Here is a 12,807-nt window from a genome sequence, read left to right as displayed (position 1 = left end):
AGTGTCCCGTAGGGCACCCATGCATTGTGCATGCATGCAAAGACTGTGCAGAGTTAAGGATTGAGTGAACATAATGACATTGGACTCTGTTCCAAGGATTAACCCCTTCCACAACATTACGAGAGGCGGGTCTAGACTCTGGCCAACCGTTTTCTTAGGTCCGGAACTAAAACCCTCTCTTTACCACCATGAGGATTATCTCATGGAATGTGCAAGGTCTAGGGAGGCTTCCCAGGCGCAGTAGGAAGCGCCTTGTTAAGGATCGGCTCCACCCTTCCATTATAAGTGGACCTATGGATGTGTTGCTTCTGCAGGAGCACAAATTGCATATGTTCTAGTGTGGTAAAACTGCTAAGATTCTCTCTGGACACACTTTTTGGTATGGTGCACAGGTGACCAAAGGTGGGATAAGCATTTCAGTGTCAGCATCACTTTTGCCTCATGTTATTGGCCATGGTGTTATCATACTTGCTAGGGTACAATGGATTATGGTTAAGCAGGAGGGACTGAAGCCCAGTATCTTGAATAAATAGAAAAGTTGATGTTTTACATTGAGTTGATGCAAAACATCAACTTTTCCACAAAACTTGATGTTTTTGCATCAAAGTTGATGCAAAACATCAAGTTTTGTGGGAAGTTGATGTTTTGCATAATGTTGCTACAAAACATCACGTATTGTAAAAAAGTTGATCTTTTGTATAGAAAGTTGATGTTTTACATCAACTTGATACAAAATATCAAATTTTCATAAAAGTTAATGTTTTGTATCAAGTTGATGAAAAACATCAACTCTTGGTTGAGAAGTTCTTACTCAACATTAAGTTGGATGCAAATGTTGTAGCTAAAACATCCTTACCATGTGTAGTAACCAATAGGAAGAAAGGACTAGCCATTACTATTATTCTGTTGCCTTGGTCAAAGAAAGAAGAGGCTCTAGACAATCAGCGAACTATCGGACGCATATTGGCTGCACTTCAAAGGAAACACGAGAAGCATCCTGCGTCGTCTTGGATCCCAGACCTTTTGTCGACTACTTTGCCTTTTAGTAGTGGAGGCAATGAGTAAGTTCCTCAGAGTTACCCCAAGGGTCTTGGGTCTCGGGCCTCAGGTTGCCTCTTCGCATAGAGGAGTTACTGGACTCTTTTTAGCAGATGATACTACTATATTTTTAGAGGCTTCGCAGGCTTGCCTTTGTGCTTTCCACACTGCTTTGGAGATGTTTTGTTTGGCAACAGGCGCCTCCATTAATTAGCACAAATGAGCGAGATTTTTCCCTGGACTGTTGCCTCAGTGGTAGCTCCCGTACCCAGGCCCCAATCATCCTAGCAACTGTGCAAAGATACATCCATCCCTGCTTCTTCTTTTTCCCGGAAAAGAGACTTCTATTAAGTTTTTGAAAAAAATTTACAAAAAGGGAGATTTCAAGCCAAGCAAGGGAGAAATCTCAACCAATTGGATGCCTTGTGCTGCCAGCAAGACCCCATATGCGAGTGAAAAAGATGTCATGATCCCATTCTCTCATAAATTGGCCACGTTTTTTCTCTGCTGCCCTCCAAGGTTAAGTGGCCATGAGCTGTGGATAATATCACACTAGATCCTGCAAATGCACTGGGTATCATAAACCAAAGTGCCCTCCATGGCCTCACTGCATATAGCCTTCCAGATGTGCCATGTTGTGATGCTAGCAATAATCTCCCATGGCGTGTCCAAACTCTATGCTGGAGATACGTAGCTCGACTTTGGCATGTCCTAAAGATTACACTGCTGACCAACTCCCTGGGTAACCCGCATGATCATATCTCTATCGTTCCCTTCAAACCTGATTTGCGGGCCTGATTGTGTCAACCAAGCAATAGCACCAAACAAATGTAGGCATCTCTTCTCATTCTTCCAAAAAGGTGTGCTATTGTAGTCTGTAACCATCACTTGAGTTGGATCAACATAGCTGTGCTTTCCTGCCCTACCCACCACTCTCACCAGCCGAACCACTAGCCCCTCATTGATATCCTGCTCAAGACTTCCCTCCAGGAGCCATCTGTCATGAATGGAGTAGAAGACCGGTACATCATCCATACCAAAAGTGGGGAGGAATATGACCTGAATAGGTACCCCTGTTCCTGAGAATATCCCAAACCGTAAGTGATGAGGCCCTTCCACCAGGTTCCTTGTGATCTAGTGGTTAGGTATGGCTGCATTCACCTGCATAATCCTCTGGCTAATGCCTCTCAAGTGCTGGGTGCGAAGCATTCTTTCGTCCTCCATGAGACTCATGAGCCTTTTCCAATCAAACACTGAGGGTAGAAGAGTCACCCAGGCAGCACACTGGATATGCGTGGCTGCTCCAAGAGGTCTACCAAATTCATCCAAGATCAAGCCATTCCACACAATGCGTTGCCTGTAATAATCCTCACCTGACCGTGGAGGAATATGAACATGACAGCCAATAAACCGACTCCAAAATCTGCCCCAACACCTGACCAACCAACAAAGAAGAAGGTGATACTCCTTTCTAAAGCCACGAAAGCAGAACGTAACTAGACACCTACAAGGGGGTCAGATGTGGGGTCAAAACCATGGTGCCATCTAGCGAAAAAATGCCTAAGCCTTGCGTATCACAACAGGACTTTGTTGCATCACACGATCTGCCGCTGTGGGTGCGTCAAACTCCACCTGAGAGTAGCCAAGTCCAAAAAAATGGAGATCGGTGATTTTGCCCAGCTCACCAATGAGGGCTGCCTGGAGCAAATCCTGAATCTGTCCGCACATAGGCGGCTCCCTACGATCTTGCAAACCAGGGAAGCGGCCGCAAGGAAGGCAAGCAATAGTAGAAGCCAGCAGCTGGAGGTCCGCTTCGGAAAAATGACAGGGGTGGCAATGGAGCGGCTGCCATGAAGTCCTCCTGTAAGGGTAACGACCCGAGAAGCCAACTTTTGCCGAAAGCAAAAACAACCCGAGAACAGCACCTTTGCTAAGAAGACGTGGGAGAGAGGGGGACCAAGGATGGAGAAGAAATCTAGGGCAGAGGGAAGCAGCGGAGGAGAGCTCGAACGGGGAGGAGTGGCGGCAAAGGACGAGGGGAAGGCGATGACGAGGGCGGAAGGGAGTGGCAGCGTTGGTGATGAGGACAGGCGCAGGCTACAGTGGGGGATCTCCAGCTCGATATTTGTACTACATATTTACATATTTAAATCACACGAACTTTCATGCAGTTAAAATTTTATTTGTCCTCCTCCTTTCACATCAAGGCAAACTGCCTTTGTTAAAATTTCTAGAAGAGAAAAATGAAAAACAAGAACTCCATGGATTGGCTGAAGATTCAATCAAAAGCAGGTAATCAACACGATAATAAATGCCGAAGGGCAGCTGCCAATAGATATTTGTTTGCTTTATTGTTAACAGCATTTATCTTTCCTTGATGTACCTGTGATTGATTAAGGAAGAGTTTTCCGAGTGGTTCAAGCCTGCATAAAACAGCCCTTCTATGACGCAATTGAAGAGTTTCACAAAGATTAGCAGCCTTTTCAGGCAAAGGTGACTGGAGCAACAAAACAAAGTTGGTATATTCTCTGTCATCAGGAATAGCAACAAAGGATAGCATGTAAGCCTGTAAGCACATCACACTGGAGCTGCTTGTAGTTTGCCGAAGCCAAATGGCTGGTATAATAGTTTCCTGCAGCTCTGCAGCTGTGAGCAACCCTTGCTAGCATAAGAAAGTGCTTCCGATTTGAGTTTTTCTCATAACAGATATAAATGCATAGAAATTACCCACATTTTTCTTTGACATTGCGTGGGTGATGAGAGACATCAACATCATCATCCATCATGCTTGTCTGTGGTAAGAGGTAGTCTGTCAGCGCTCCTTTTGAATGTAGTATACTGCAAGCTTTCAAACACGCCGCCTTCTTTGCTGCGGTTTCTGATTCACAAGGTTCTCCTACAACCCTTCGAATGGGTGCATTTGAAGGAAGCAAAATGTCACATTTGATTCCATTCGGTTCTGAGACGTATGAGAATGCAGGCTGTGGATGATAGAATCTGTCAAAGTAAACAACTTTACACTCTTAGTACTCATGTATCCAGATATGTTATGTTTCTGTGTTCAGCCACAAGGATCTACAAAAATGGTACATATCTTGGAATATTTATAAGAGTATAATGCGCCGTCTATCAATGTGGGGAAGACAAGGACAATGATTATCAAAATATTACAGCCTAAAGCACTGCAATCTATCACATATTGTGGACATGAGCTTGAGGTAATTTACAAAGTTGACACTGAAATTCCAATTCACAAGTGGCAAGCATCTTCAGAAAACATTATTGATGCAGGCTGGAGCAACTACTATACCTTTGACGACAAAGGCCATAATAGATGTACATTATAAATCTTTATGAGCATCGGTAACGTACGTGTTACTATATAGAGCATAAGTTTGGGTACAAAGAATCTCCCGAGAGCACCTGGAATGACATTAGGAAAATCCAAAAGACTTTTCTGAGGAGACATGGAAGTGAGGATCATTCCTCCCTGCTCCATTCTTTTCTTTGGAGATTAAAGCTGCCCTTTAGAGATATCTCCCCTAGAAAAAGTGTATAATTATACAGCACTACTGACACTTTGCTAAGTCCTACATGGGAGAAGGTATCCAAATTGTTAGACTATCAAAAACTAAGATTGGTGTGGGTTCTTGAGATAAGAATGGTTTAAAAAGTGGGGTGTAGAGGCTTAGTGAACTTGTCCCCTTGACGCCATGCAGCCAGAAGTTGTTGGTTAATCAGGGTGCGCACACAGGCTATGGCGGGTGGTAGACAGCCATGGTGTAGAGAGAAAGAGGGAGAGAGAAGTGAATTGTAGAGAGAGAGAGGTGACAAAGCTATTGCATGACTCAATGAATGATTTGATTACTTGATGTAATGCTTTACCGAGTACAATGCCTTTTTGTAGGCTTAGAGCCTATTTTGCCCAAATTTCAGGTTTCGTTTTCTTTCATTTTTTATTTTTATATTTTTGTTTTATGGGGCTTTTTGACGATGCCCTCTTCACGCCCCTGGAACTTGCCAACAGGCAGCTGCAAGGGAAAATCATGTCCATGTGCAACTCCCCTTTTGTTTTTTTCTGGGAAAAAGATCCTTCTATTAGTTAACAAAAAACAGCCACGAAGGGCTAAATACAACCACGAAGGGCTAGATATAAACTTGCCTCGTGCGGGGCGAGGATCAACGAATCAAGGGGTGGAGAATGATGCACTTCTCCTTTGGCTGGCCGCTCTGTGAGAAGAACACTATCTCATACACGGGGAGGGGGAGGGAATAACCACACAGGTCATCTATAGTGCCAAGTGGGCTCACTCTATCTATGAGAAAAGGGCTAGGCCGCCAAAGCCTCAAGAAGGCTTCCCACCACTTCCACATGCAGTCAAAGCCACCTTGCAACTTCCCCTACTGGCTGCGGAGGGTATGAATGATGTCAAGCCAAATGCTCCTGATGGACTCCGCAAGTGGAGTGAGCGTGCCTTCAATGGCTTAACTACATCTCTCTCTCCAGGTGTGCCAAGCTACATGCAGGTACATATCTCCCATCTCTTGCACGAACCCGGAGTCCAATGATCAGTATATGGGATTGGGACTGGTACTGTCGAAATGCGAAGGTGAGAGACCTGAAGGGCTAGCCCTCCACCTTCCTCATCCTAAGCCATGACAAACTCAGCCTCAGTGGCCCAAGCAACAGTGCCCCATAAAAGGATGTGGCTTGAGGTCCTGTCTATCGTGAAAATGCGGAGAAACTGCTACCAAACCTACTCAGCCTTAATTGGACAACACCTAGGACTGCATATAAGATACTTGCTAAGGCAATCAGCATTAGATTGCAACCAATTTTGCAGGATGTCATCCATGATACTCAAAATGGACTCTTACAGGGAAGGAGCATCTATGATAACATTTTCTTGTTTTAGGAGGCCGTGGAATGAGCCAAAGCGAGTAATCAGCCTTTAGCCATTTTGCTTTTGGATTTTGAGAAGGCTTGTGAGAGACTCGATTGGGACTTCCTTGAGGGTACTCTTAGCCATATGGGTTTCTCTTAGAGATGGATCAGGGGAGCTTCATGCATGTATCATGATGCCCACAATAGTGTGCTCACTTGAGGTGATAAAGGAGGGGTTTCAAATCTCTCGCTCGGTACGCCAGGGATGCCCTTTAGCCCCATTATTATATATCATAGTCGCAGAGGCCATGAGCATCTTCCCCCGCTCCGTTGCTAGTATTTCTGGATTGAGGTTACCTCCTCGTAATCAAGAGGAGCTGGTTGACTCTGAAATAGTTGATGACACGACCATGTTCTTGAAGACCTCACACATATGTTCATGTTCCTTCCGGGTCGCATTAGAAGAGTTTTATTTAGCAGCAGAGACCCTCATTAATTGGCAGAAATCTGTTGGTTTTTGGATTAGTGACTCGCCGAGAGTTGCTTGGGGTGCAGAGCTTGGTTTTACTTGGATCAGCAAAGGATGCACTGCTAGATAGTAAGGATGCCAAGTTGGGGTTGATATTTCTCCTACACAACAGTTCACTCCAGCCCTTACGAGTATTTGGAAGAAGCTTCTTCATTGGAGCTCTAGGAGATTGGATTTAGCCTCGAGAGCGTTGGTGGCTAATCAGGTATTGATTGCCTCAGTCTGGTTTATTGCCTCTTGTTGGTGCTTCTCTCATGCGTGCATTGGTCAATTGTGGAGGTTGATCCGCAATTTTCTTTGGTCGGGTTTGGATGGCACCACAGACACAAGTGCGAGGGTAGCTTGGCTTACAGTTATTCAGCCCATACGAGGAGGAGGGGGGGGGGGGGGGGGTGTGAATATTATTGATCCGGATTTTTGATGCAAGGCGTTGCTTTGCAAACTTGCGGTTAGAGGTTTCCTACCAGGCACTGAGCCTTGGAAGGATTTTTTCCTTTCTCAGATTTCCGGATGTACACCCCGTGTTGGGAGAGATTGGCTGCCCAGCACACGTTTTTTGTTCACAGAGATGCAAGTATCAAGGCACCATCTTCCCCTCTTATTGTTGCCATTGTCAGAGCAAGGGGAAGCATGAGACCTTTCTTGCAATAGAGGCTTCCTAGGTCTCTAGATGAGGTTGACTGACAACCTATTATGTGGAATGAGTTCACTCGGGACGAGGCCAGTCGGCCACTCGATGCATCTCGTTACATGCAGTAGTCAGGATGGGAGAAATTTGCTTATACAGTTCTTGCTTGGAAGACCTTCAAGAGTCTTCGGATGGATCGGAGAGCTGCATCCATTCAGCATCTTAGGGGCTCTCGCATACGTATTGATCAGATTGATGCAGCTATACGCATGAGTGGCTCTCTGGGATCTTTCATGGAGATTACTATCCGAGATGGCTGGGAGTCGTTTCTAGGATAGGCATACCTTTGGAGGTAATAGCTCTCCCGATCCAAGAGGCTATAGATTGCATCATCTATTCTATAATGCCTGGTTGGAGATTGAGGAGATTCAACATGGAGGGGATCATCCGCGACACCAGGCTTAGTCCAGTGAAGATTGTTGGTCATTTGGGCAAGCACTGGTTCATTGATCCTTCTTCTTAGATAGTGACTCATGGCTTTTGGTGTTTGTGGCTGTATGGTGGCAGTCCTATTAGATATCTTCATTGGGATCGAGGTGAGTGGGAGTGGATTGATGCTTCCGATCCATTGAAAAGCCTTCCCTTTTTCAGCTACACGGTCCGGAATGCCAAGCTTCTCATCACTCGACAGATGCATAGGATCCCTACTCTCATGCCTCATTGAGAGTGTTATGACATCACTCCAATGATACAGCGCAACTATTGGCATAGGCTTTGGCATTCATACAAAAGGAGCCAGATCTCTCATTTCTTTTGGTTATTTCTACATGGTGGTCTCCACACCAATCGATCGAGATCGGTTTTTGGTGTAGCAAGTGCCTGCCCGAGATGTGTGGCAATTTCTAAGACTGTATTGCATTGTTTACGGGGATGCAGTGCTGCACAACGCATGTGGGGTTCTATAGCCCAACTTATGGGCAAATTGAGCGGCTGCGCCATGTATGTTACTTGGGGGGGAGTTGCTTGGCTTTCCCGGTCTGGTCCGCAGCTTTTCTATGAGGACAGTGCTACAGACACTGCTATTTTCATTCGTAGAGGTATTTCCCAGCATGGTTTGTTGCAGGATGTGCCTCACTCACATTATACACCCCCCAAACAGAGAATTGACACCGGTTGGGAGATTGTTGCAAATATTACAGCATGGGAGATCTAGAGAGCTAGACACACGGAGGCAATTGAGGGTGTCCAGATTTTTGAATCTCAGTGCATCAGCATTATATGGGGTGATATCATCCATACTCTCATGGCTAGTTGGGCTCGTATTTAGGGGTCCTCTTGTTCCACGCAGGCAAAGCACGTTGTATTTATGCAAGAGTGAGACAATGGCATTTTCTTTTCTTCTAGTCCCACAGGTCTTTCATGGCACCATGATGCTCCTCAGTACTGAGATCACCTTACATATTGGGGTGATTCTATTTTATTCCGGCTTATAGCCATGATTGTTGTATGCTTTTTTCATGCTTAATAGAAGTCTCTTCTTTGAAAACAAAAAAAAAATATGATGAGCTATCAAGCAATCCTAAAGACGATGTCGCTGAGACTCCTGAGGGTGGCCACACCTCGGACAAGTAGTTGGTCGACTGCCAACGACCAACCACATGCCAACCGCCAAATTCATGTGTGCAAGCAGCCAAAGAAAGAGCATGATCTTTCGAGGCCAAAAACTGTCCCAAAGCCTCTTCCAAAAATCCGAGAGAAACCGCTATGAGAGGCCCTGTGATGACTGCCAATGTACTGCTGCTGCCGCGATGCCCTCGACCTCGGGCACGTGGATCCTACAACCTAGCCATGCAATGTGATTATTTCATACTTTTTTTTTTCAACTAGCCTTATGCCCAAGATCCTCCCGTAGTTATCATTTTCACCACCCATAGGCAGTTTTATCCGCTCGAGGAAGTGCCTCGTGGGGTAACAGGTTTTAAATCCATGATCCCTCTTGGTCCTAGACAAGCACCTGTACCACTTAGGCTATCACCTCATTGGCTCTTTCATACTTAATAAAAGTGTCTTTCTTGCAAAAGAAAAAAAAGTTCACAACTGAATTTCTATACACAGCTGCCAAACATTGTCAGCTATGTCTTCCCTAACTCATGGACCATGTGTATGTGAGTGTCCCTTGCATGTTTGGGAAGGGGTTTTGAAGGATTTGGAGGGGCAGGGAGGGGGACTTGATTTCATTCACCTTCCATATTTTAATCTGGCTTACGCTTGAATTGAAGCAATGCTTGTTTTGTAGTACTTTAGCCAGACAAATTACACACAGATAAGACGTCTACTACTAACTTTGTCTACTTTCTGTTCTGTTAAACTGTTCAAGCTCTGGATCGATCAAGTTATACAGCTAGCTATACTAGCAATAACTTTCCATCCAGTTCAGGCAAGTCGTTTAAATAGAGCACTGCTCAAGAGCTACAAAGCCTTACACAACTACTTCAACCAGTCACTACAACCAGTCTGTTGGGAAGCATCATGCAGCTCAGGTTTACACATGCCTTTCATATAGAGTGGATGCTTTAAGCACTATTCAGCTAGATTGGACAAGATTTACCAAATCGCTAGCTTGCTCAACCAAGTGAATTACTTCGGAAAGACTTTGGAATGTTAGTGGATATAAAATGAACTTCTGGTTCCTTGCTTAACAACTACATTAGGAAAATATTAATCGAACGATGAGCAAAATGCATGAACTTGGACAAGCTTACTGATCGCTTGGAAGCTTGGAACAAAAGTGGTGAAGTAGTTGAACACTATAATGTAAATTTACAGTTGCTCCTGTGCTCTCCACTTGAAACTTTTCAAACTCAAAGTCCTCTTCCCTTTGGTCTGGATCCAAACCCAGGTCATGCCCACTCAAAATTTTCTCTTTCACAAAACTTTCACTTTCGATCAAATTCCCTAACAACTGATCTTCCAAAAAGTTTGTCCTGCACATATTGGAAAGACACCCCCGTGAGACCAAAATCTGGCCACTATGGTATGTATGCTCCTGTAGTTCCTACCTGTCCTTTAGAATAATGTACTGAGAAGCTTGCACACGAGCACGCCCACGTGATTGTATATAGCTCCGGAGGGTCTTTGGCATATCAAACTGGATCACCAAGCTGCAGTCCTGAATATCTAGACCTTCTTCAGCCACATTTGTTGCTACTAGCAAATCAACCTACAAAAAAAATCATGTTTCTGTTTAGCGATCCACTTTCTTTGTTAGCAACATGGTCAATAAACATTCATTTGGAATTTGAAAGCAAAGCCTGACCGTTCCAGACCGGAAATCATCGAGTGTTTTTGACATGACTTTTCTGGATGAGTGGCCCATCCTTGAGTGACTGCCAACAATAAACTCACATCGTACAGATTTGAAAATTTGGCAAAGAAAACTTGCCAAGACTTTTGCAGCTAGTACTCTTTCCACAAAAACTATACACTTCCGTTGTGAAAACCTGTAAAACATTAGAATCAAGTGAGACAAAATTCCTTGTAATCGCTTTTTTTGAGCACCTGTAAAAAAAGTAAAATTGCAGCAAGTCTAATCGCTCTGACCCAGCTAATAAACCCCACGTGATTAAGCTTCAACCCCTTTTGTCCAAATGTAATAATTCTTAGCCCAATCTTGCTTTGATAGGCCTCTGTGAGCACTATTCATAAAAGTAGAGAGGCCTTCAAGGGGTGATAGCAGGTGAGGAAAGCATGCGAGCCTAGTCACTTTAGCTCATTTGTTCCTGTGAGCTACGCTGGATAATTGTATAACAGGGTGCCTAACTAAACAATGTCATATGTCCACTCTCTCTGTTCCCATGTAAACTGGCCAGGGTCTGCTCTCCCAAATCCAAAGTCTTCAAGTACTTCTTCAAGGGGCTGCCTCATTTTGCACATCTCATTGAGAACACCGTAGCCCTTTGAAATCGTTTTTGCAAATGCACATTGAAGACTAGTGTGGGTGTATAGGCTGGCCCTTTTCATAACAGAAGCAAGATTCCATATGCTCGATAAACTAAAGAGAGCCTTCTAGTGTACCGAGTGTGTGGGCCAGATGCAACTTCTTGCTCTATGATGTGTTGTCACACCTTGCCAAGTGTTGTGTTACATGCATGCGTAAGCGTGATCTTCATTAATTCTGAGCAAATAAGATTAACACTAACCTTCTTGTTCGAGGCTCTAGCAAACACACGTAAGACAAGAGAGTAGACCAAATCTATTGTTTGTTGCCAACATGCTCATATTACAATGCTTCTTTGATCTAGACTTAGATAGGGTTCATGCATGCTAACCTATTGTGCAAAAGATGTCTCGCCGAATACAGCCTGCCTTGAACCTTGCTTGTTGCATTTTCTTGATGATTGTGCCCCAAAGTTGTCATTCATGGGCGCATGTCCAGGGCAGCTCTAGGCACTTATTGGGATGTTCAAACTGCCCAGATCCGACCATATTCAACCCTTATCTTGCCTAAGAGACGGTTGATGCTGAGATCCATGTCCGTGTGGCACTTGCGGATGTGATGCACATGACATTCCCTCCTGTTAAACCTGGAGCACTAGGGCGAAACATGCACGTTTGCTCCTTTCCAATCCAGTCTATCTGTGAGCTCTGCTCCATATATGTTCACTCAATCTCCAAGCTCCTTAGCTCGGTTACTATAACCTCTACAAGCGATGTAGCCTCATCCTCCCTCTCATATCAGACTCGGAGAGAGAGACTCTTTGAAAGCTCTTCGGAAACTGTTGGGCTGATTTCATTTCTCCTCCAAATGGGATTCAGAGAGATCCACCTCAGCAGGAATATTCCGTCTCTCTAAAGCTGGCTCTAACAATTGCATCTTGGGCTACGATACCTCTTCGGGAACACCACCTTCCGTGATCGTGTCTCCCATGAGCTCCTCCTATCTTGGAAGCTCTCCCTCTAACGCTCTCGGTCGTGGGACACTCCTCAACCCTAGGCGATTCCATCTTGGCATTTGCCAATGCTACCATCAACTCTGTGCCATCCATTTGCCAATGCTACCATCAACTCTGTGCCATCCATTTCGCTGCATACTACCTTGCAAAAGCTTTAGTTTCTTCAATTCTTTGACGATGATGGGCGCTACTCTCTCTGTGTACTTGTTCATCATGCTCTCTTTGGATGGGATTCTTGTCAAAGAAGTATCCCAAAGAAGTCATTTCCTACCTAGGTTAGACCTAAAATATAAACCCTAATTCAGTATACACAACCCAGAAATATGTAAGTTAGAAGGTGTAGGACACCTTCATCGCATCTGAGCTCTTTCATCACCCCCACAGGCTGGGAGAATCATCAATTTCTCGCAAGACAAGCTCACCTCTCTTCACCACAACATTGACATTGAGGTCCAGACCACCCTTATTGCGAGGATTTATGGCTCCCACCCCTCTTGCTCGCAGGCCCATGAATAGCTTCTAGCAGCTCTCCCTTCGGAGCTTGTTGTGCATTTCCAAGATACACGTTTTCTCGATCGAGGCTTCTTCCGGGTGGACTTTCTTTCTCCCGGAAGCTACTTCTCAAGTGTTGGCTGGCAACTGCTTTTCTTCTTTCAGTACCAGGTGTGCTTTGATCCAGTGGTGGAGTATCAGCGCCTTACCCTGGTCTTGTTGCGGTTCCCTGCTCTTCCTCGGTCTTATTGGAAGCTCTTAGCTTCCATAGGGGCATCCTTTG

At 44.8% G+C, this 12,807-nt stretch overlaps 1 protein-coding gene across 2 annotated transcripts in view; it reads right to left on the bottom strand.

Moving 5' to 3' along the window:
* Nucleotides 1-12,807, bottom strand: part of LOC147633617 (endoribonuclease Dicer homolog 4-like) — a 156,892-nt gene that overhangs the window by 49,855 nt on the left and 94,230 nt on the right. For both annotated transcript variants that reach the window (XM_086806748.1, XM_086806749.1), the window contains 5 exons: nucleotides 10,397-10,580; nucleotides 10,140-10,300; nucleotides 9,843-10,064; nucleotides 3,770-4,035; nucleotides 3,422-3,684 (listed from right to left, as the gene is read on the bottom strand). In XM_086806748.1, coding sequence (XP_086662874.1) covers nucleotides 3,422-3,684; nucleotides 3,770-4,035; nucleotides 9,843-10,064; nucleotides 10,140-10,300; nucleotides 10,397-10,580 — 1,096 coding nt within the window. The remainder of the gene's footprint in view (nucleotides 1-3,421; nucleotides 3,685-3,769; nucleotides 4,036-9,842; nucleotides 10,065-10,139; nucleotides 10,301-10,396; nucleotides 10,581-12,807) is intronic.

This window comes from Cibotium barometz, chromosome 12 (assembly GCF_041138505.1).
Source record: "Cibotium barometz isolate CiBa-2024 chromosome 12, ASM4113850v1, whole genome shotgun sequence".
Taxonomy (NCBI): Eukaryota; Viridiplantae; Streptophyta; class Polypodiopsida; order Cyatheales; family Cibotiaceae; genus Cibotium; species Cibotium barometz.
Note: the sequence above shows the minus strand (reverse complement) of the source record. Positions and strands in the feature narration are given on the sequence as shown.